Genomic DNA, 25200 nt, shown 5'->3' with positions numbered 1-25200 from the left:
CCCGTTGAACTGTGTGTGGGAAGCTGACGAAGGCTTTTTTACAGGGGAGGCCTGGTTCTAGTCCTTTGGACATACTGGTGTAGCATGTGGAGTGGATTGTGGGGGGCCTGGGGGTGGAGGGTGGGTGTGGTTCCAAAGCCACCTATTGCCCCCAGTAGTTAGGAGAAACAGACTTGTGCTTCTCACCTGGAGATGCCTGTCTATCTTTTCTTTCAGCCACTTCACTAGATAAGTTCTTGCTCTTATTTGTGAGTGGTTCTTTCTAGAACATTATTACTAGGCCACAGCAAGAACAGAATCTTTGCCCTTTCTTTTTTAGTTCCTTTATCTTTCCAGCTTTTAATCTGAGAAAGGAACAGAATCTTTGCCCTTTCTTTTTTAGTTCCTTTATCTTTCCAGCTTTTAATCTGAGAAAGGTACAGTGGAAGTAATGTTGAAGTTGGGTCTTAGCAAGAGAACATATATTTATTGGGAGGAGTGGGGAGTGAAGGAATCCTTGGCATTTCAGGTGGGGTGAGGGGCTTGAACAAAGACATGGATGGGAGTTGTGAAAGCCTGGGTGTATCTGGGCAACATCAGGGTACTGAGATGCATCCCTCACTGATACTGACTTTCAGGTCCCCTGGTCCCGACTCTGCCACTTACAAGCTGGATGCCCTCAGACAAGTTGGCCCTCTTGTGCCTCAGTGTCTTCATCTGTCAAGTGGAGAGCTCAGCTGTGGCACCTGTCTGTTGCAGGTTAAATGAGAGTTGAGAGCTTGGCTTGCTAGCACAGTAGCTGCTCAGTAAATATTAACCTCATCTAATTGCCTCAGGCTCAGCAGTTTAGCGCCTGCATTCAGCCCAGGGCATGATGCTGGAGACCCAAGATTGAGTCCCACATCAGGCTCCCTGCATGGAGCCTGCTTCTCCCTCTGCCTGTGTCTCTGCCTCTCTCTCTCTCTCTCTGTGTCTTTCATGAATAAATAAATAAAAATCTTAAAAAAAAAAAAATTGCCTCTCAAAAGACAGAAGTATGCTGTGGAGTTCTACATAAAATGACAGCTCTGTGGTTTCAGGATTCTGAAAGCAAACTTCTCATATGCAAAACCTTGAGAAATCCACAGGAAAGCCAATAGTTCTTTTAAGATGAACCCTGCTGAATTATCCTGGAAAACAAACCAATCAGGATCTGCTGTTCCTCCAAAGACGAAACGATAGAGACTACAATTCAAGCAAAGTAGTTTCATTGTTTTCATTAATAATAATGCTTTCTGTTATGATAAATAGTGCTTTCCAGAATTTTCCCCCTCCTTTTAAATTTTATTTTCTTTTATTTTTTAAACATCTTTATTCTTCAGAGCTTAGCTTACAAGCCACTTTTTTTTTTTTTTTTAAGATTTTATTTACTCATGAGAGACCCAGAGAGGCAGAGAGAGAAGCAGGCTCCCTATGGGAGCCTGATGCAAGACTTCATCCCAGGATTCTGGGATCGGACGTGAGCCGAAGGCACATGCTCAACTACTGAGCCACCTAGGTGCCCCTATAAGCTACTTCTTAAGGAACACCGTCCGTGGCCTCTCAACCCCCAGAGTTAGGTCAGGTTATTCTATATAATGTGTGATCCTGACACCTGGCATGTCCTTCACTGGAGGGACTGTTATTTAACAAGTAAATATGTAAATAATTATCTGCTTTTCTCCCCTATAAGAGTAATGGCTCCATGAAATCTTACCTATCATGTTTGATGTTGTATTCCTGGCTCCTGGCACATTGCCTACCACATGGGTGCTCAAGAAATCTTGAGTGAATGTGTGGTAATCATACGATAATGATGGTTGATCATTCTTAATAATATTGATACATATAAATGGTATGATGCCTTCCATGGTATGGATGTAACTCCGAAGGAACTCTGCTATTCAGAAGCAAATCCCATCAAAGCCCTCCTAGCAGGTTTTAAATACTTTATTTTCATAGTTTTAAATTAAAGAACACAAGTTAGGTTCAAACATATCCTGAGGTGCACAGACGTTGAATGAAGCTGTTGTGCTGGTTTATTCTGTGAAGAACTGGAAGCAAAGAGGAGAGACTGCGGCCTGATACTGTGGAGCCCAGTGGCTACTGGGAACTGTTACTGCTAATGGAGGTGGCCTGGACAATAATGTGGAGAGAGATAATGTTTTATCCTCCTCCTGGAGGGTAACGAGCAGCTTATGATGGAGAAAACTGGCCTTCTTCCACTTACCGAGTCTCTGGGGTTGGTCATATTTACTAGTTCCATTGACACACCATTCTGAAGAATATATTTGATGTGACTGTTTTCTCAAACCTTGAGGCCTCTCTGGTGATCATGAACAAAGCAGATTATTTTTGCTGGAACAATTGAAGCTTGTCGCCCACATCCCAACACACCCGGTCCATCTACTTTAGGGAGTCTCAGGGCCTGGAATGGATGGAACCCACAGAAAACAGGCAAGGGAGAGTCTTCCCATAAGTTCACTCAGCTCTTTCCATTAGTAAATGTCTACGATTTGCTTCTTCCTGCCAGCATTTCTTGGCCATTTTTCACAAGCAAGCCACGGTGCCCAGCATTGTGCTGATCCGGAATGCCCTTAAAGAGACTGTATGCTAGTAGGGGAGAGTAGGTTAGGTGACAGTTACACAAGGCTACCCATGATAAATGTGCAAGAAGTTCATAAAATGTTCAACAGAATTTTAGAAAAGAGAGAGAGGACCCTTGCCTTGGAAGAACAACAAAAAAAGAAGCCACAAACTTCATAAAACAAGTGGCATTAAAGGAGGCTAAGGGAGGGAGTTGTTATATACTGAAATGAGGCAGAGGGAGACAGCAGCGGGAGCAAAGGCCTGGTGGCTGGAAACCATGCTTCTGGAAAGAATGAATAGGAGATCAAGTTAAGTTGGGGGCTGATGAGAGACCTGAATTCCTCACAAAGCAGTCTAGTCTTACTCAGTATGTAAGGTGATTTATATTTATTTTACAGATGATGAAACTAAGACTCCGAAGTAGGACAGGGCTTACCCAGGAGCAGCCAGCAAATAAGTGGCCTAATCTGACTTCAAGTGCTCTTTCTAACCCCCTGGGCTTCCCTGAAGTTAGTTAGTTCCTGTAACCACAACACAAAGTATTATTTCTAGCCCTGGGTACCTATGGTTGCTGGAGGCCAATTATCATAGATCGAACAGTAGATAAGCTTGTGTAGGAAATAACCAGAATCCAGATGCGAGAAACTTAATCCTTTCTGCTCCGGGAAATCCAAAACTGATATCACACAGACCCCTTCACAGCCTCCTGTGAGCTACTGCAGGGATTTTAGAAGGGCGTGTCGACTGTGCATTACCCAAAGACATAAGTCAGGTAACATGGGTGGCACAGGGGAATTGAGAAGTCATTTCCATGACCCCAGGGAGCTTTCCACAATGCGCTGAATCGAAAGAGCATTCCATGTAAACCAGATGGCAAAATCAAAGTTTGATTCAGCTGTCATTGATAACAAGTAAGCATTGGATAAAGTATTTAATCGTTTCTAGGCATTCATATTTTTTTAAATCTTACTCTATATACATATTATCAAAATAGCGTAGCCCCTTAAATCCTCCCAACATAACTGCTATAACAGCATTCTATTACAGAGACACAGGTAGTTATAAACAGCACTAAATCTCTATGGATAACTCACCTATAGATAATAACGTGGCCATTTGGACCTTGAGGCTTTACCTGAAGGCACCCCTGCCACTGGTAACAGCGCATCTTCATTACAGACTGAAGTTGGGCCCACTGAAATGAAAATACTGAAGACCGCATGGCTTCAGGGTAGACATTTGTTGCTCATAGTTCTGGAGGCTGGAAGACCAAGACCAAGCTACCAGCAGATCCAGTATCTGGCAAGGACTTCCTGGTTCACGGCCAGCCATCTTCTCACTGTGTGCTCGAATGTGGAAGGGGTGAGCGCATTCTTTGGGGCCTCTCTTATAAGGGCACTAATCCTTTTTGTGAGGGCTCCACCCTCATGATCTCATCACCACCAAGTCCCTACCTCCTAATACCACTTTGGGGGTGGGGGTGAGGGTGGGGGGGAGGACATTACCACTTTTTCCAAAATACAAAGTCTGAGGCAGTGGGCTATGTCCCGATGGTACATCTGTACAACAGTGTCTGTAACAACAGTGCTGTTGTCACTCCAAACCTAAATGCCTATGGCGAGATGGAAAATGTTGAAGACTGGTAAGTTTGTTTAGCAATAGGATTGATAGAACTTGAGACAGTGTAGCCAGAATCCTGCTTTAATCAAGTGTATTCAAGGAATGGGAGGGGATCTTTCACCCTCTTGTGAGGTTTTGTCCCAAGAAATAGTGATGTTTCCTTTCCTAGAGTTCCCTGGACTGAGAGCTGTCCATCTCTGCTGCCCAGGGGGACATGTGATTTCTGGAGGTGTGTTTGGGATTGGAGCAAATTGCTTCTGTTGTCTTGTGTATCCCTGGGAGTTTATGACTCTGGAGGATAGTAAAAATTTCCCATTAGCACTGACCTAATGTGTTATTAAAAAAAAAAAACAAAAAACAAATACTGCCTCTGAAGGTAGGTTATAGGTTATTGCTTCTTGGCTGTCTCTTATGATTCACATACTGAATCACATTCTGTATTGACAACGCCAATTGACACAAAAGGATGACCTTACTCTCAAGGTCACAGTTCTAGTCTGAGTTTATGTTCTTTTGTATGAAGGGTATTTGGAGGTACTCTCCTGTTTTCTGTAGAAAAACAGACAACCTGTATGTTAAGTCTTAATGATTTTTGTTAAAAAATATGTATCTCATGCTCATTTGAAAAAAATCCCCACAAAGGGCAGCCCAGGTGGCCCAGTGGTTTAGTGCCACCATCAGCCCAGGGCCTGATCCTGGAGACCCAGGATCGAGTCCCACATCGGGCTCCCTGCATGGAACCTGCTTCTCCCTCTGCCTATGCCTCTGTGTGTGTGTGTCTCTCATGAATAAATAAAATCTTTAAAAAAAAAAAAAAAGTCCCCACAAAGAAATGTAGAACTTAAAAATCTAAAAAGCTTCAAAATAAAAGCCACCAGTAATTTGTTCTGTTTCCTCCCATCCAAAAAAATAGCCATCATTTACAGTTTGGATAGTCTTCTTAACTTTTCTCCATTTAGAAATACTCGTTTGTTCTCACGTCTGTCTCATGTGTTCTTCCCTCCTCATCTGTCTGCATTCTCATATATACATGCAGTCTTCCACATGTTTTCCATGTGTCTTAATGGATCACGTCTTCCACAATATTTTTCAATTTGCTTTTTTCACTTAAATTTTGGTCTTTCTCCCACTGCCCCTTCCCACGTACCCATATCAGTATATAAAGATCCACCTCATTGTTTGTAATGACTATTCAGTGTTCAGTTTCATTTCCTTTTCTTACTGGAAGTGCTGTAAATTATTTCCCCAAACACCCCCCCCCCCTCCATTTTTTTTCCTAAACTCCTATTGAAAAACATTTGGACTCCTTCCAGGGTTGTTTTTTGATGTTTTTTTGTTTTTTGCTCTTGCCAGCAATGGGCAACTGGCACCTTAATCCTGAGCATTTTGAAGCTTTCCAGTAGTTGTTCAGTTGATAGATATCTTAGTCTCTGTATCTTTCAGAGTCATATGCACAGCCTTGGTATACAAAAAAGACAGCAGCGGGCACTTCAGGTGAGCATGCCTACGGCCACAAGCTGTCTTACCGGAGCTGGAAAAAGCTTCCAAGCCACACGGTGAGACTTTGTAAAGCCTCGAGAAGAATCCAGGCAAGTGAAGCTGTCTAGAGAGCTTGAATCCTGAATTATGACTCATGTCATGGAGCAGCTAATCAGAGAGCAAACTTCTTGGTGCATTGGTTGTGGGGAACAGAGCAGTTCCCTGGGCCTCTGGAAGGTGGGCACCACCCTTAGTCCCTCGCTTTACGCACACAAGGTAGACATCCCTTAGAGCAGCAGGAGTGCTAGCGCCCACAGCAGTGGGTGCCTTGCCTCTGGTAAAGAAAGAAGGGGGTTCTCTCCAGATACCCCTGTGACCATCTCTCTGTCTACCTCATTTTCTCATGGTCTGTTTTGTACATTCCCATGACTGAAAATTTTATAACAGATTTGTATTGCCTTTGTATGCTCAAGAAGAGTTTTTAGGGATTTAAATGAAAATTCCCAAACAGTAACTTAGTGTGTCAAAGATCTGTTTCCTTCAGCCTCAGCTACCACTCCTGTATCACACTTAGTACTTGGGCATTCTAATGCCTCACTTTTTTTATGCATCTACATAAGCACATAACACTTCTCTTACAAAGATAGGGTCATGCTATACACTGTTCTATAACGTTTTTTTGCACTTAATAAATCATAGACCTCTTTATATATCAAAACAGAACAGATGTACCTTGTTTTCTTTATTAGCTGCAACAATTTTAACTAGTCCCTTATTGCTGGGTTGTTTCTCCAACTGTGCTTGGACTTGATACAAAGATACCTTCCTCCATAGAGAACAGCTGCCTCATTTATAGCAGCGGCAGCCCAGATAATCCAAACACAGCTCACCTAGTATCTTCAACTAAGCCCTCATTTCAGGCTTCTGTTTACATCTCCCCTTCTTCCAGGGTTTGCTAGTGACATATATTTTGTTGACCATCCTCCTCTTTTGGTGACTTTATGTTTTCAGTGTGTTTGACTTCTCCATGTCCTTACAAAGGTTTCTGGAATATGCTCCTTTGGCATTCTGCAGACCCTTTGAAATTGCCCAGAATGGGAAACAGGAAAGCCTGAAATCTCAGAAAATTATCAAAAACTATTGTAATTGTTTTAACAAGCTTCTGTGGCCCTTATTATATATATGAAGTGACAGGGTAGCCTGGCCTGGCTGAGTCTCCTCACTGCTGTCCACTTGTGTGTGCATCTGGCTGAATGTCTCCGGGTTCAACCTTTCAGAGTATGCCATTCATGACTGGAAGTCGTAGTCTGTATTTATCTCAACAATTTAGAACTTTTCTTTTTTTCCAAACCTCTTGAATTCTAAAATTCACTAGAGAAGCTTATTTAAAGAAACAGTGGACCAAGTGGTCAAGATGGTAAATCATATATGTGTTTCGCCCTGCCGTCCACAAATTGGAAGACAACGCAAATGGACCAGATTCCACTTTGTAGCTATTTAAAAAAGATGAAGGTGTACAATGATGGAATAGATTTTTTTTTTTTTGAAGATTTTATTTGAGAGAGAGAGGAGGAGCAGAGAGAGAGAGGGACAAGCAGATGGGAGGGATCCTGACCTGAGTGAAAATCAAGGGTCAGATGCTGAACCTACTGAGCCACCCAGGTGCCCCAGTCATGGAATAATCTTAAAGATCTGCTGTTAAGTGTGAGGTGGGGGTGAAGGGAGTTGCAAAATGGTGTCAAGCAGCAGTTAAATTCTCTGCCTCAGGAAAGGGTAATTGGATGGTGGGAAATGGGAGTGAGAAAGAATGTTACCTTTGGAATTTTGAATCCTGTAGCTCTGTTACCCATTCAGAGTTTTTTTTTTTTTTTTAAGTTAGATTTCCAAGTCTCTCATGGTAGTGTGTTCAATACATTTAAGGTGGCACCTGGGAATTCACATCTATTTCTTAAATAACAGCTTAGTGAGATATGATTGATCTGTGTATCATAAAATCCACCCTCTATCAAGAAGAGTATAATTCAGTGGGTTTTAGGACATTCACAGAGTTGTGCAACTTTCATCACTAATTCCAGAATATTTTCATCACCCTGAGAGGAAACCCTCAGTCCATTAAGTAGTCACTCCCTGTTCCCTCTCTTCTAAGCTCCAGGCAGGTACCAGACTACTCTTTGTTTCTATGGATTTGCCTATTCTTACTATTTCATATAAATTCAGTCTTATAATACGGGTCTTTTATGATTGACTCCTTTCATTTAGCTTTAATGATTTCAAGGTTGATCCATATCGTAGCCTGTATGTGTATGTGTGTTCATAGCATCCATCTACAGTTGGAGGAACTGCCAGGTCCTGCAGTGTGACTGTACCATAATACATTTCCATCGGCAATATTGGGTCTGGGAACCTGTATTTTTAGCAAGGCTTCTGATGATTCTTGTGATAAAGCAATTTAAATTCTTGGCTCTGAGAGTCGTGCAGTCCCTCTTTCTGCGAGCAGGGATGATGGCTGTTTGCCCTCACCCAGTGGCCAGCAGTGCTGGAGGACATGTTGATGACTATATGGAAACAACAGAATGCCACTCAGTAGAGGAGTCAGCACCCCAAGTAGGATCTCCAACAGAGTGCACTCTAGGGTGGGGCCAGCCAGGCCTGAGTGGTATTTTTGGTTTTCTTTCTTTCTTTTTTAAGTGGGATATGGAAAAGAAACCTACTTCCATGGAACCTCAGAATATTCAGGTAGAAAAAGATACATAGGGAATCTGGTACATGCACTTGTTTTCCTTCCCCCAGTGAAACAGGAATAATAGTCTTTATGGATTGGAATCTGATTTCTCCTTTCTCTGTATGTCTTAAACAAAACAAAAACAAACAAACAAAAAAAAAGCAAGAGGCACCTGGGTGGCTTAGTTGGTTAAGCATCTGACTCTTGATTTTGGCTCAGGTGATGAGATTGAACCCCATGTCTGGCTCTGCACTCAGTGGGGAATTTGCTAGAGATGCACACACTCTCTCTGGCTCTCCCTCCTCCCGTCCTCCCTCCCTCTTCTCTTGCGTATTTTCTCTCTAAAATAAATAAATCTTTAAAAACAAAACATATCTAGCCCATTTTATCTTGGATGGTCTTCCAGGGCTTTTAATAGACACAAAACTCTTCTATGGTATTGATGTGATTATTCTGAACTCCAGGAGCAAAAACTCGTTTCGTATACCATAGGATTTGAGCCCTAATTACTAAGTCAAAATTGAGATGTCTCCTAGATAAGATTTTTTATATGGGGTAAGTCTTCTGAGGATAGAAATAAAAAATCTCTTTGGAACACTCTGGAACATTGCCTGCCCCAACCCCTAAATAACCGTTTATTTTAGCTCTCTCCTTTGGAATGGGAACTGAGTGGGGCATTTGTGAGGAACAGAGCACAAAGCTACTCCTTCTTTAATGAGGCATAATAATAGGCACTTTTCTCGGGGCCACTTGGTAACAAACACATAAATAGAATAAATAAATGGTCTTTCAAGTTGTTCTTAGCAGAATTTTCGTTTCCGCTGAGAGGCTCTTCACCTTGTTCATTATGGACTTAATGATTTCTCCAGAAAGCAATTCCTATAGAGCCATGGGGACAGAGAGCTTTTCCTGCAGAAGGAGGACAGCCAGACCTGGTGGAGTCTAGGCCTGTCTGAGCTTACAGGGGGGTTAACGTCAGGGGTAGATTCAGCTCTGTTTCTGTTTCGTGTAGTGTGGTTACATATCAGTGACATAAATGTATCGCTGTAAGCGTTTTTCAGTATGCAATTCAGTAGCTTTAGGTACATTCACAATGCCATGTAACCCTCACCCCTGTCCACTTCCAGAACTTTTTCATCATCCCAAACCAAATTAAAAGTATATTCATTAAACAATAACTATTCCCCTCTCCCCATTCTGCTTTCTGCTCTCCAAATTTGATGACTCTGCCTCATGACAGCGAAATCCTATGTATTTGTCCTTTTGTCTGACCTGTTTCACTTAATATGATATTTTTAGGATAGATGCATCTGTGTTGTAGCATGTGTTACAGTTTTCTTCCTTTTAAGGCTGAATAATACTCCATTGTGTGTGTGGTCCACATTTTGCTTTTCCATTCATCTATTGATGGACACTAGGATTTTGCTACCTCTTGGCTATGGTGAATAGTGCTTCCAGGAACATTCACGCACACCTATCTGTTCAAGTCATTGCTTTCATTTTTTGGAACGTACTCCTGGAAGTGAAATTGCAGGGTCAGGTGGTAATTCTAGTTCCAGTTTTAGAGGGACCACCAATTTTACATTCCCACCAGCAGTGCATTAGGATTCCAGTTTCTCTACGTGTTTGCCAATGCTTCTTATTCCCTGATTTTTTTTTTCATGGTGCCCATCCTGATGTTATCTCCCGGTGTTGAAATCTCACTGTGGTTTTGATTTGGATTTTTCTAATGATTATTGATGTCCCGCATCTTTTCATGTGCTTATTGGCCATTTGTGTATTTGCTTTGGAGAAATGTCTGTTCCGGTCCTTTGCCCATTGTTAACCTGGTTACTTGTGCTATTGTTGGAGAACTTCTTTATATATTCTAGACATAAACCCCTTATCAGATCTATGATTTGCAGGCTATGTGTTTTTTGTTTGTTTGTTTTGTTTTTTTAATGCAGATTTGATCGTATTGCTCAGCATGGGCAATGCCCTTGACCATCCCTGGGCTGCTTTAACCTGGCCACTCACTTTTTGAGCTTGTTTCCTCCTGTGGGCACGGAGATTATTGTACCTTCCCATAGACCTAGAAGTCTCAGTGGTACAGACACTGCCTTTTACTACTGTCTCTGAGACACAAGACCCTGCACCTTCTGCCCCTGTCTGCCAGAGTCCACATCAGGTGTCATCCCAGAGGCCCTGTATGTAGTCTCTTTCTGTCCCATAAGATCAACATCGACTGCTTTGTGTGCTTCCTCCCCAACCCCCAGACCAAAGGGCCACCTCCCCTCCCCGACCCCCCACCCAGACCCAAGGACACACACTTGTAAGTAGGTGTTAAATAGAAGTAGTGTGATCACATGGGCCTCACACCCTACTGAGGGATGTTGACTCCCACCCCCTTTTCTCTGTTGCCCAAGGTGCCTGTTCACCGCTGATGAAGCTGGTGCTTCATGAATTTGCTTAGGTGAATGTGGTTAAGGTTATGAGTTCAGTTTGGGAGAGAAAGCCTTGGAAGGAAGTTTCTGGAAAGCCTCTGAGAGAGCTGTCTTTCCTTAATCATGGTGCTGTCTTTTTTTTTTTTTTTTTTGCTTTGAAGAAAAGGCGAAAAAGGCCCAGCTCTCCAGCTGCAGACACATACTCTTCTCATTAAGTGTGGGCCTTTGTTCCTGGAGGGCAGGCATTCGTTGTTGCCTTTGCCCCTCTGGGTGCTGGATGGGGTTCCGGTGTGAGTTCAGGATGCTGTGTGCCAGTGCTGCGTCCTCTCCGCATCACTGCAAGTTGTTTCAGCGTGGAAGTATATTTATTTGGACCATGCAAACGTTTGATCTTGTTGGGTAGTTTAAGATTTCACTTGTCAGGTCAGTGTTCATCTGTTTTGACCTTGAGGCCTTTTCTCATGGCGGATACTTTGGCAGTTCTAGAAAGAACTCTTTCCGTCTCCGGCTCAGCCCCCACCTCCTGTCCTTCTCTCCCCATCCATTCCTTCCCGTCTCGTCCTCCCAGTGCTCCGTCCCTCCCAGCTCTTCCTCTCCCCTTCCCCCTCTTCCTCTTCTTCTCCCCTTGCCTTGCTCACCCTCACCCTTTGAGGTCTTCTTGACAGAACACTAAATATTTTTTTAAAAATATCTTCCTCGGGATCCCTGAGTGGCGCAGCGGTTTGGCGCCTGCCTTTAGCCCAGGGCGCGATCCTGGAGACCCAGGATCGAATCCCACATCGGGCTCCCGGTGCATGGAGCCTGCTTCTCCCTCTGCCTGTGTCTCTGCCTCTCTCTCTCTCTGTGACTATCATAAATAAATAAAAATTAAAAAAAAATTTAAAAAAAAAAAAAATATCTTCCTCTTGGGGCACCTGGGTGGCTCAGTGGTTGAGCGTCTGCCTTTGGCTTAGGGTGTAATCCCGGGGTCCTGGGATCAAGTCCTGTGTCGGGCTACCCACAGGGAGCCTGCTTCTCCCTCTCCCTGTGTCTCTGCCTCTCTCTCTGTGTCTCTCATGAATAAATAAATAAAATCTTTAAAAAAAAGAAAAATTCCTCTCCCAGGTGATTCTCTGGAACTAATCACCTAGTCAGAAGTCTCTGAAGCTGTGTGTGTGCATGTGTGCATGGGTGTGCACGTGTGGATTCCTTCAGATGTTTTACAGGGTGCGCTACAGCATAAACACAGGCAGACCAGAGTTTGTGCCTCCCCCAGCCCCACACCCTCCAGTGTGAGAACCGCGGTGGTCCCAGGACCCTGATATAGGACCAGGCACTGGTCCCTCCACACCCTAGTTCCCAGCTCTGAAGTGGGCTTGGTGACTGCACTCACACGGTGCATCCAAGGGCCAGTCTGGGCTGAGCCCCCAGGCCCTGCAGCTATGATCTCTTGGCTTTCATAAAAAGTTTGCCGCTTGCTTATTTCACTTAATTATTCAAGCCAGTGTGAGGCTCTTCGAGCTGAGCTGCTCAGTGAAGGAAGAAGGGAGAGGGGGAAGATGGGAAGCCACGGCAGTGCCCTCTGCCCTGAATGTTGCACGAATTGGTTAGGGTTGCAGAGACCCTCTTGTAAGGCCTGCTTGTGCTATGGGGCCCTCAGCATGGCCTGACTTGCACGGGACACTCTGGACACCCCTGCAGGCCCCGTGAAGAAGAAAGCAGAACCTGGATGTTTCAGACCTCTCAAACACAGACTTTTCTCCTGTCTTGCAGCTGATGCCTTTTTCAAAGCCGCTATTAGCCTCATTCCAGAAGTTCCAAAGATGATTAATATTGATGGAAAGATGCGACCATCGGAATCATTCCTTCTGGAATTCCTCTGCAATTTCTTTTCTACTTTATTAATAGTTCCGGTACGTTTCGCCAGAAGAGCGAAAAGAAGGTGATGTCCTTCCTTCTTTGATCTGCTTTATATTCATTCTTAGACCTAAAAGTGCAGGGATGTTCTATCTGTATCTGCATGTTGGTTTTCTAGTCAGATGTTTGAATTACTCAATGTATTTTTTTTTAACTTTTATTTATTAAGTAATCTCTTCCCTCAATGCAGGGCTTGAACTCAGAGCTTGAGATCAAGAGTCTCATGCTCTATTGACCAAGCCAGCCAGATGCTACTAAATTAGGGTATTTTCCATTCATCTTAGGTCTGGGGTATATTAGTGGAGGTTCTCTATACAGTCAAGGGGGTGCCATTTAGTCATTAAGGGCTCAGGTCTTGGGACCAAGATGTCTGGGGTGGAATCTCTGCTCCCCCTCCTTCCAGCTCAGGCAATTACATCACATGACTGGCTGCAGTTTTCTCATCTATAAAATGGGAGTAATAATAGTGTCTATATCTCTGGGTTGTTGTGAGGTTGAAGTGAGTGAATATATATACGTGGTTAGAACAGTTGGCACGTACTCAGCCCTGTAAAAGGTGACGGTGATGTTCTTTTGATTGCAAGTACTAGAAGCCAAAACTAGGTAGCTGAGGTCAAAGAGGACATTGTTGGAAGGATGCTGGGGTTTCTCGTGGAACATGCTGATGAGCCATGAGGCTTGGGCCAAATTGAGGCCTCTCTCCAGACCCAGCACCAGGACCTGCACCCAGCAGAGTTCTTAACTCAGAGTCTGCTTACTACCTGAGGGTCTGGCAGGGCAACCATGGATTTAGATGAGGGGGAAAAAAAAAACCCATTAATTTTTACAAATCTCAGTCAAACTTAGCCTGTTGCTCCACTGTTACAGGCAATGAGCCACAGTAGTAGTCACATAGCTGGGACTTTATCACCAAAGAAGTCAGTCGTATGATGTTCATATCACATTTCAGGTGTAACATGTTCACCAACTGGGCATTTTGATTAATCATGTTCACCAAGAAGTAATAGAACACAATATAACACATATATTGAACAAGTATTTTGACAGGTTTATTTTATTATTTTTTAAAGGTTTTATTTATTTGACAGAGAGGAGTGAGCACAAGCAGGGGGATGGGCAGAGGGAGAGGGAGAAGCAGACTACTTGCTGAGCAGGGAACCCAATGTGGGGCTTGATCTCAGGACCCCGAGATCATGTCCCGAGCTGAAGGCAGACAACTAACCCACCCAGGCTCTCAACAAGTTTAGCTTAATTGGTTTCCTTTGTAGTCTTCTGTATTTTATTTTCTGCATTACAAATTGTATTCTGAGGAGCCCGTAACCTTCACCAGGCTGTGACAAGGGCCAGGCACAAAACAAGATTGGTTTCTGGGAGAGCCAGATGTCCAGAGAAATCAGTGATCCTTGCTAAAATACAGATTCTTGGATCTCCCTTTGAGGTTCACCTTAATAGGTTGGGATCAGCCCCCGAATCAGTATTTTTAAAACTTTTTTAAAAAGTTTTTATTTATTTATTCATGAGAAACATGGAAAGAGAGAGAGGCAGAGACTCAGGCAGAAGGAGAAGTGAACACCACGCCGGGAGCCCGATGTGGGATTCGATCCCAGGACTCCAGGATCACGCCCTGAACCGAAGGCGGACACTTAACTGCTGAGCCACCCAGGCGTCCCTGAATCAGCATTTTTGAAAGCTTCCTGAGCAGTTCAGGTGTGGACAGTCCTAGCACTACACTTTGAGAAACATTCCTTTGGACTCACACAAGGAAGTAACTCTGCTCTCATGAGTACAGGGTTCCTTTCTGGGGTGATGGAAAGGTTCTAAATTGATTGTGGTGATGGTTGCACAGCTCTGCATACACTAACCATCACTGAAGTGTGCATTTGAATGGGTGAATTGTCAGGCATGTGTATCATCTCTCAGAGGAGCTGAGGAGACAAAAAGTGACTCAGTTTTCAAGTGTCCCAGTTGAGATTCCAAGTCCTCCAGGGAGAGGATGGTGTGGTCAGGAGGCAGAGCTCAACCCCTGACTTCAGATCACCTTCTTAGTCCTTTGGATAATCAGTTTCTCTCTTTTTTTGATAGTCTCATTGTCAAGTGAGGGGACCAGAAGGAATCCGAGATTCTGAAGAGGCAGCCGATGGGTGTCATTGTTCCTTGGTTAATTGGGATGTATTTTCCTTCTGCACATGGGGTTTTCTTCATGTTAAAAATCTTTGGAGCCTTTACAAAAGTCTTGTGCTTAGAATCAGAAATTCGAGTGTCTGACCCAGGGACTCAGCAGCCTTGTGGCTTTGGGAAAATTTCCTAACTCTTCAAGGCCTCAATTGTCACCTTTCTACAATGACGTCAGAGTGCCTACCTGGCAGGGCTGCTGTAAGGCTGAATGAAGCAATTGACCTGAAAGTTCTCTGGGACCCAGAAGCTCTGTCCCTGGGGTTCTGCACTGATGACCACTGAGTGGAATCCAGCCCGTAGACAGGCTTTTTGGCCACATAACAGTGGAAAACATTTGGAATGAATTACCCACATTTAAAAATTGGTAGATCACAGAAAAACCCAGATTTTTTAGTTCCTCTTGAAAAATCAGATCCTGCCATGTGGGGCCCACATTCTCCAAGCTGGCCAATTGGCCACAGCTTGGGAGCAGCTGGCCCATTTTGTGGAGGAGCAGGATGTTGGCGCGGCGGGGGTTGGCATGTGCAGTTTCTGCAATTCCCATGGGCACCCCAGACCTATAAACCCACTTTGCTTGCCTACCTGGCCCCTTAGGCATTCATAGGAATGTCTCCCTGGTCTCAGCAGATTTTCTTATTCCTGGTATTGCTGGGCATGCTCTTGCTGGAGTTAGTAAAGAGAATGACATGAAGAATAGGCCCCCTGTGATGCTTACCCAGTGCCCTGTGCTGAAGACCTTCTTCAGCACTGTCTCTCAGACTCCTCCCCCAAGCCCTGCAAGGTAGGAGTCACTGTGCCTTTTCCACTTAAGTCAACCCACAGCTAGTGAGCAGCAGAGCCGGGATCTAAACCCAGGTCCTTGCTGTTCCAGAACCTGTCCTGCACCATGTGAGCCTCAGACACTTACAGTGCACTTTGTCTACTCAAGGTTGAGCCTTAGCAGGACTCTGTCCCCCCTGTGGGATATAGCTAACTACTGGCAGGCTCTGAGGTGCCAGGAGATGTTTATCTTGAACCACCAAGGCAGCGTGCTGAGGAGGCTCACAGGCCATAGGATGGGCCGCACATGAGACACGTCTGTTGTGAGTAGAGTGAGCATGAAGACAACTCCCATATCCTACTTTTACCTGCTTCAGATCCTATCTTTAATTGTCACCATTTACATTGTTCCATTTTTTAAAATTCAATTTTATCATTGTAAAGACATTTAAAACGTAGATCTACCCTTCTAATACATTTTTAAGTATATGATGTGGTATTGCTGAGTACCGGGACAGTGTCGTACGGCAGATCTCTAGCACTCCTTCGTCTTGCTTAATTGCTTAATTGAAACGTGAAGCCCATTATGAGTAACTCCACATTTCCTCCTCCCCCAGCCCCTGGCAGTCACATCCCACTGTTAGGCTCGTTGAACTTCTCTTTCAGATGGCCTTAACATAAGCAGAATCGTGCTGTATTTGTGTCTCTGTCATTGGCTTATTCAACTTAATGGCCTCCAAGGTTCCTCCATGTTGTCATATTTGACAACATAAATGACAACACTTCCTTTTTTTAAGGCTGAATATTAATCTGTTATATATCACATTTCCTTTATTCATGCATCATTGGGAATTTAGGATATCTCCACATCTTGGCTACTATGAATAGGGCCGCAAGGAGCATGAGAATACTAATACCTCTTTGAAATCCTGATTTCAGTTCTTTGGATAAGTACCCAGAGGTGGGATTGCTGGTTCCTAGGGTAGCTCTATTTTTAATTTTTCGAAGAACCCCCCCATTCTGTTTTCCAGAGTGGCTGTACCATTTTGCATCCCCACCAGCCGTGTTCAAGGCTTTTAAGAGGCTATGATTCATTTTATTTGGCGAGAAAAAAAAATTGAAGTCATTTTAGACTACATAAACTACCTGGCCCACTTAATTCATACTTATAAATGCAGAACTAAACCTTTCCCCAGGCCAGCCCTCTCTTAGGCAAACAGTGCCAGTTTGGTAGCATTTTGAAGGCTTCTGCTGTGGTGCTGGCCTCGGTTAGCCTCTTGGTGGGCTGCAGATGGACTTCTCTATATAATTGAACTAATGCATTTCTCTTAACATTTGTAGGAAGGACACGTAGCCTTGATTGAACAGGTTCAGTGTTACCACTTTAGAGGCCTGCTTTTGCTTCAGTTGAAATTTATAGGCAATGGAAATGTTATTACCATCAGTTTTCTGGCACTCACCACCTAGGACACAGCAGGTGTCCAGAAATGTCTTTTTCTACTTCTTACCCTTGTGAAGAGGTCCAGCTGTAAGCATGACATGGGGCCCAAGTGCCGAGTGAGCTGTAAATACTTGTGGATCTGGGAATTCATAAGTGAACCGGAGAAGTGTGTCCTCTACTCACGAAGACACTAAGCATAAGCAAATAAATACCCACTTAACTACAGTTGTATAAAGTCCCACAAAGAACTACAGGGACTTCTGAGAGCCCAATTTTTTTTTTTTAAGATTTATTTATTTATTTATGAGAGAGGGGGGGGGCAGAGACACAGGCAGAGGGAGAAGCAGGCTCCATGCCAGGAGCCCGATGTGGGACTTGATCCCTGGGCCAAAGGCAGGTGCCAAACCGCTGAGCCACCCAGGGATCCCCCGAGAGCCCAGTTTTGAAGGGAAGTGGGTCAGGGAAGTTCCCTGAGATCCACAGGAAGGAAGACTGGTAATTAAGGGCAGTGCATGAGTCTGGGGGTGGTGGGGAGGACGACAGGGCATTCTGGGTCAAGGGCGCAGCATAGGTAAAGGTGTTCAGGTGGGAAGGCACACTGTGCCTTGGAGGGACCAGAAGAGAGCCTGGCTGACTTGTGCCTGGGGTGCTGAGGGACACAAGGCTTTTGAGCCCGTTAGACAGGCAGGAGTTGGCTCCTGAGAGCTTCGCATCCCCATGCTAATCATGACCTCCCATTCCATGCCCCCCTCCCCCGTGTCCCTCTTTCCCGTCTCTCTTCTCAGCACCACGCCTCACCCCACCCCGTGTCCTGACTCCTTTTCTAAAGGACTTTTATTATTTATCATCAGCACGTACATACCCCTTACGGTGAGCCAGCCAGCAGGTCACAAATATCCAAATGAGTGCGTTACTACCCTCATTTCACAGACGCTGACCCTGGCACAGAGCGGTGAGGTGGCCTACCCAGGGTCACCAGCTAGTAAGAGGCCAAGACAGAATTCAGAGCCAGGGTGTCTGTGCTCAGTGTCATCTTGGCGCTTCTGGAAAGTTAGTCATTTCTAGAGTATTCCTTCTGCCAAGGAATGACATTTAATAGAGGGATTCCTGCAGACCAGAACCAGGGACCCAAAGGGATATTGCGAACAGTGGAAGCCGGGTCCCCTGTGTGTCCAGCTGTGACGGAGGGTGGAACCCCCATATGCTCCTTGAGAGCTGCCTCATAAGCACGGCTTTGCTCTGTCAGGGAGGCAGCCTTGGCAGGGATGCCGGGGCTGGGGGGGTGGCGAGGGTGGGGGGGAACTTCCCCTATTTTGCATTGCCACCTGAATCTAGGACCTTTCTTCTTCTTCGTTGTCGTCTTCTTCGTCTTCATCATCGTCTTTGTCGTCTTCTTCGCCGTCTTGTCATCCTCTTCTTCGTCGTCTTCTTCGTCTTCATCTTCTTCTTCGTCCTCTTCTTCGTCCTCCTTCTCTTCTTCCTCCTCCTCCTCTTCCTTCATTTATTTATTGGGGCACCTGGGTGGCTCAGTTAGCTAAACATCTGCCTTCACTTCAGGTCATGATCTGAGAGTCCTGGTATTGAGCTCTGTGTCAGGCTCCCTGCTCAGCCGGGTGTCTGCTTCTCCCTCTCCCTCTCCCTCTGCAGCTCCCCCCAGCTGTGCATGCACCCCCCCTCTCTCTTAAATAAAAAATGTCTTTGAAAAAAAAAAAGATTTATTTTAGAGAAAGAGAGGGTGGGGAAGGAGTAGAGGGAGAGAGAGAATCCTGAAGCAGACTCCCTGCTGGAGCAGGACACAGGGCTCCATCCCAGGACCCTGAGATCATGGCCTGAGCCAAGATCAAGAGTTGGACACTTAAGTGACTCAGACGCCCAGGTGCCCCTTTTTTTCTTTCTTCTTCTTCCTCCTTCCTTCTTCCTTCTTCCTCCTCCTCCTCCTCCTCCTTCTTCTTCTCCTCCTCCTCCTCCTTTTTTTTTTTTTTAATCTGTGTTTGCCTTGCTTCAGTTGCTGGCACTAAAGCATCAAAGTACAATTTCTTCTTCTTCTTCTTTCTTCTTTCTTCTTTCTTCTTCTTCTTCCTCCTCCTCCCCCCCCCCCCTTTTTAAAATAAATCTGTGTTTGCCTTGCTTCAGTTGCTGGCACTAAAGCATCAAAGTACAATTTTAAAAATGTTACAACCACTGAAGCATGGATATCATATGGAAAAATTTTTCCTGGTACAGAATGTTGGAAATAATCTCTTCAATTCTGACCAAAAACTCATGGAAATGGCTTACTACAAACCTTCTTGTCTCCATTACCCCTTCTCCCACCTCTGTGAAGGTGTGCTGAATAGGCTCCCACTACGGTTACGACAATGCCGTTGAAATTGTTACTGGACCATTCAGAATGTTGTTTCTTTCCAAAGCAGATCCTTAAATTAAAAATATTTTTGTACATCCACATAGCAGAACAAAATAGCCCAGTTAGAAACAGCTGGTAGCAAAGAAAGGCAGGAGTAAGTTGCCAGCTGAGAGCGGCCGTGTAAATGGAAGGCAGACCACAGCATGGACAATGTGGATGACTCTAGTCTGGGGCATTCAGATTTTAGAGCATCATGTGTCCTCTTTCTTGCAGATACCCAAGCAGAAATTCCTGTAGATGTTAACAGTTCTGCAGAACCTCTCACACCCCTCCGCCCTCCTTCTCACCACTGCAAGTGTTACTGCTGTATATACACACATTGGATTAGTGGTGGTGATTTCCTACCCATCTTGGTTATAGTATTTCTCATACTCCATGCTGGTATTCAAAAGATCTGGCTCACATGTCTGGCTTTCCCCCGTTAGCCAGCTCCATAAAGTCAGAGAGAGGCAGTATCAGTATAGTCTTAACAGGAATCTGTGCTCTGGAGCCAGCCTGCCAGAACTCAGGCCCCACTCCCTCCATGTACCAGCAGTTTTCCACCGGGCCCGTTAACCTCTCTGCAGCTCATCTGCTATCTGTGAAATTGGGGCGTGGTCAAAATGGTATCTTTCTGGAACATAGGAAAGCTACCATAAAAGCTAGCTATTATTTGTCTTTGTAGCCACGATAGCGCCTGGTACGCAGGTGTTCAGACCGTAATCCATTCAACATTATTTACTGAGCGCTTGCCGGGGGCCCAGCACTGTCCTAGAACCAGGGACAGGCCACCGTTCACATTGTGTTCCCCTGGGCAGTCCTGGCTGTGAATTGGCAATTACAACAGACGAAGTACCTGTCCTCCTGGAGGTTGTGGGCTAGGATGAAAGAGAGATCAGTGTAAACCAAGAAAGAGATATGTCGAGTAGTTCATTGAAGGAGTAAAGTCACTTCAGAACTGCTCTGAGAAAACAAGGCTGATTTGTGAGAGAGCCTGGGGGAGGGGGTGTAGAAGGCTCTGGATGGATGATCAGGGAACGTCTTAATGAGGAGCTAGCATGTAAGATGGGATCTAGAGGCTGTCGAGGAGCCCGTCTGGCCAGGTCTTGCAGATGAAGATTCCAGTCCAAGGGAACAGCAGGGCCGGGAGGCCAGAGCTCCTCAGCACATGAGCTCCTGGCTGTAGTATCCTCTGCCCTTCCATCAAAATCTGTGTGGGAGACAGGCCCCTGGGGACTGCGTCACCTGGGCTGGCTTCCTTCTGGTCTCCAACTGGGTCAGCCACCAGCAGGGACCACCAGATGGGAAGGCGGGAGAACAAGTTTGAGCTGTTTACTGCCCTTCCCCCACCCCCCTTCACTGGGCCATGGTTTGGCAATGGCTTTGTTCTTCCCAAGGCTCCAGCTCCTGCTAGGTGGCCTTCTCTAACTGCAGGTCTTGCACTTGCCAATAATGCCCCTTCCCACCGTGGGCTTTTCAGCCCGAGGGTGGTAGCGGCTCCCTGCTGTAGCAAGACTCTGGGTGCCTCACCTTTCCTCTCTAGTTCCCTTCACACTGCCCACATCTTTATAAATAATCCTTCCTGGAACCATCCTCATTTAACCATTTTAAGTGTGCCCGCTGTGTCCTGGCAGGACTCTGAGGGTTCCACCTGGTCCTGGGAACCATAAAGGTGTAGCCACCAGGTCAGCAAGGCGATGGGGCACTCACTCCTGGTGGTAGAGGTCTATGGAGTGTGTTCAGGAGAGCCGCAGAATTGCAGGTAGCCTGCCAGCTGTGAACTAAGCAGCCAGCTCTGTGGCATCCAACACGCTTCTTCGGTTCATGTCAGCATCTGAGAAACACCATCCTAAACCCTTGAGTGTCTCTTGGGTTTTTCCTCTCCCAAAAGAACATCCTCAATTTAGCTGTTAATGTCACTGAACGCCCTAAAGAGCAATGCTATATTTAAAGTTGGTGCCTTTGGTGGTGACAGTGATCATGGGGGGTGGGGGTCCTCACCCAAAGTAGGAGGCTTCCGCTGTTCCATCTGCTACAAGACCGCAATCTTGCTTTTGTAGTTGGAGGAGCAGGGCTTTTTACTGCTACAAACACAGGAGAACGAGACTGTAATTTTGGAAACAGGCCATTAAGCTGACAGGTGACTTTGCCTCTTCATCCTTTGGACCCAAGGAGGCTCTCAAAGCTTGTTTCCCCCAACTACAGCATGTTGATCGGTGGGGTTCACAACATTGTCTGATTTCTCTGTGTTATTTAACCAGGCTCATGAGTGCATAGTAGCTGGCACTTTAATTCCTCTCCAGCTGCAAATGGGAGGGATCTGAGCTTCTGTCTTGGTGATTTTGTTTTTTTTTTCCCCCCTTCCTGCTTTATCTCTAAGATTATTTATCCTTTTTTGCCTTTCCACCAGGATCATCCTGAGCATGGAGTCTTGTTTCTTGTTCGTGAGCTTCTCAACGTGATCCAGGACTACACCTGGGAGGACAATGGTGATGATAAAATCCGCATCTACACCTGCGTCCTGCACCTCCTATCCGCCATGAGCCAGGAGACCTATCTCTACCACATAGACAAAGGTAGCAGGGTCCCCTCCTACCATCACTACACCGAGTTTGAATTTCATATAAGTCCAGTGAAATTTTTTCATTGTCTTTCACATAATCCTCTAGTTTTCTTGCCCACCAGGAACATCTCTAATCCAGGGCCTTGTTAAATGTGCCCAAATAAGAATTACCTGAGCAGATTCCTAAGTGCCATCCTACCCCTTCTCAATCAGGATCCCCAAGAAGAGGCCTAAGAATTTTGTCTATGACATAATCATCTTGACAATCAGACACGTTTAGAGAAGCACTCTTTAGGATCTGGGCTCTCTGGTGTGCTACAGAATAACCTAGAAAGGTGGTTAAATACATCCATGCCAAGCTTCATCCCGGGCCTGCCCCCTAATCACAATGTCAGGTGGGCTCTACCCAAGTAGGTAGAGCCTTCTTCAGGTGAGGCTGAGACTCCATGAACTACTAGTTCAGATGCTCAGGAGGAAGGAGGTGGCCTTCCTCCCCGACATGCTACCAGCCATTGTGGGCTTGCTGCTAGGAATTTGAAAGCGGACTTCTGCTATCACCTAACACAAGACAGTCCCAGTTCCAGACCTCTGCCCGCTGAGCCCGAGCATCCACCTGCTTGTCAGACCCTCAGTTCTAATTATTGGTTTCCAAAAAAATGGCCCTATTGTTAAAAGTGCTTTGGCGAGTAATTACATACTTTAGGGTTTAAGCAACTGTCTCTACACTTGGAAATTTCAGGAAGCTGAAATTTCATCAAAATATGCAGTGTTGGGATCCCTAGGTGGCGCAGCGGTTTGGCGCCTGCCTTTGGCCCAGGGCGCGATCCTGGAGACCCGGGATTGAATCCCACATCGGGCTCCTGGTGCATGGAGCCTGCTTCTTCCTCTGCCTGTGTCTCTGCCTCTCTCTCTTTCTCTGTGACTATCATAAATAATAAAAATAAAAAAAAATGCAGTGCTAAGGGAGGACCTCCTGCTATGGTTCCTAGAGACTTCCTCTAGCTGGGATTTGGAGGCTAATAGTTAAGATGTACCAGGGAGGCTGGTTGATGTCCATGACGACAGCTTCCATGACTCGAGCTCCACCTGCATGCCAGGTACGGCATCAGGCTCCGCGATCTTCCTCCTGTACCCCTTATGGCATTGTAGAGTAGAAGACAGACACGTGTGTCTCCAGGTTACATTCGAGCAAGGGAAGACTCAGAGACACTGTATTTGACTCAAGGTCCTGTGGCCAGTTTGCGGTGGAAGTAGAATTTGCACCCAGAACTGTGGGGCATGTGTCATGTTGCCCTCTTGATGACAAAATAACATTTTAAAGTATAACATATTATATACATACCATCAGCTGTAAAGCTCAGTGACTCCTCATACCTTGAACACAGCCACGGAGCCCCCACCTAGATCATGCCCACTTCCAGTTAGCACCACCTGTTTCCTGACATCCAGCATCACGCATTAGTTTGTACATTTTTTTTTTTACTTTCATGATAAATGAAATCACTCAGCGTGCTTTCTTTGGTGTCTAGCTTCTTCTACTCAGTGTTTTCCACGTGAGCTTCATCTGTGTTGTGCGTAGCTGAAGTCCGTCCTTCTGCGGTGCCGTATAATATTCCATTGTGACCATACCAGATTCCTTCATTCCCTTATGGACATTTTCATGTATCCAGTGGTCTGGTTATGGCTGTATAATACAGAGTGTGGCCGTGAACACTCTAGTGCATGTTCCTGGTGTACATTTACGTTGGCTCTCTGCCTGCAGCTGGAGTTTGTGGCTCGTGGGATTTGCTTCTGTTCAGCTCTGGTAGATACTCAGTTTTCCAGAATGGTTGGGCCAGTTGACACCCCCCACCAGGCATAAAGGAGGGTTCTCTTTATTCTTTCCCTGTGGTCAGTCTTTTTCACTTCGGCTGTTCTGAGGACTGTAATTTGCATTTCTTTGGTAGCTAATGTGATTGAGTACTTTTTCCTGTATTTGTTGGCATTTTTATTTCCTCTTTTTTGCCAAGTGCTCATTGAGGGCAATTAATAGTAGAGAGACCTGTGAGGACCAGGCACTGACGTGGAAGTACGTCTGCAAACCTCAGGCCCTGCTAGCGGGGCAAGCCCCCTCCTGTGTCCTGCCCTCTCCTCCCTCTTCTTCCCCAGCAGATTCATTTAACCCTCTAAGCTATACAGTCAGGGCAGATGGGGAGCCAGGGTGTTAGCAACGGGAGCCGTGACTATGTTTGATAGGCAGGAGTCTAGATTTCTAGCTTTTAGAGAAGAAAATGGAAAGATGAGTAGGGTTTTTTTTTTTTCCCCCTTTCTTGGCCCAGCTGTGTTTACTCTGGGTGCACAATAGTGACCTGACAATTGTCTTAGCAGGAGGGAGCCCCAGGGGGCCGAAGGAGGCTTTATTTTCCCATCTCTTTCTTGTTTTAGGCAACCTTTTAGTGTTGACACAGGTTAGAACTTCTGAAAAACTAGGGTCACAGTTTCTTTGCATTTACAGAGGATGCCTTTTCTACTTTCTCGATTATTAAGATGGCCTTGTGAAATCACCTAGAGCAAGAATGCCAGTGCTTTCATGGAGCATGCAAGAAAGGGGGCACATCTGATGTGGAAGGGAGAGCTTCCTGTGTGCTGAATGTTCACCTCATATGAGGATGGCTTAGATGTAAGGGGAAGACCAAAACCCAGGATCCCCCACCCCACCCCCGTGAAGCCAGTGTAGACTGTTGGCTCCTCCACGCCACCTGCCAGGCCCTTAGAGGATTGAGGGTCATGATCCCAGGGGCAGAGAGATGCAGGGATTGTGGGCTATTCTTAGTGGCCACTTGCCAGGGATGTTATTTATCTCCCTGGTGAGAGCTGCGGCTGGACTCAGGGCCTCTGCACACACTGGTCTGACCCAACTTCCTTCCAGGCTCAAGTTTACCTTTTCCTCCCTCCATCACCAGCAAGTGTTAGCCTGGAGGACTCATACTGCCCCCCACCCCTCCAGTCCCTTTTTCCACGTTATCTGGTGAATTCAGCCTGTCGAGTGCAGCCTGATCTGGCTCTTTCCTGAGTTCCATCCCAAGCCTAGATTTTAGGATCCCATGACCCCTTGTACCACCTTCATCCCACATCCTGTGAGCTCTGTGAGGCAGAGACCAAATCAGCCTTGCC

At 45.6% G+C, this 25200-nt stretch overlaps 1 protein-coding gene across 5 annotated transcripts in view; it reads left to right on the top strand.

Moving 5' to 3' along the window:
• Positions 1–25200, top strand: part of VPS35L (VPS35 endosomal protein sorting factor like) — a 115800-nt gene that overhangs the window by 80436 nt on the left and 10164 nt on the right. For 4 of the 5 annotated variants that reach the window (XM_026003204.2, XM_072753740.1, XM_072753738.1 and 1 more), the window contains 2 exons: positions 12583–12722; positions 21895–22060. In XM_026003204.2, coding sequence (XP_025858989.1) covers positions 12583–12722; positions 21895–22060 — 306 coding nt within the window. Of the gene's footprint in view, positions 1–12582; positions 12752–21894; positions 22061–25200 lie in introns of all 5 variants that reach the window. The other variant, XR_003235666.2, reaches the window with a different exon arrangement.

The sequence above is a fragment of the Vulpes vulpes genome, chromosome 3, assembly GCF_048418805.1.
Source record: "Vulpes vulpes isolate BD-2025 chromosome 3, VulVul3, whole genome shotgun sequence".
Taxonomy (NCBI): domain Eukaryota; kingdom Metazoa; phylum Chordata; class Mammalia; order Carnivora; family Canidae; genus Vulpes; species Vulpes vulpes.
The sequence above is the reverse complement of the archived record's forward strand: the minus strand, read 5'-3'. Positions and strand labels throughout refer to the sequence as shown.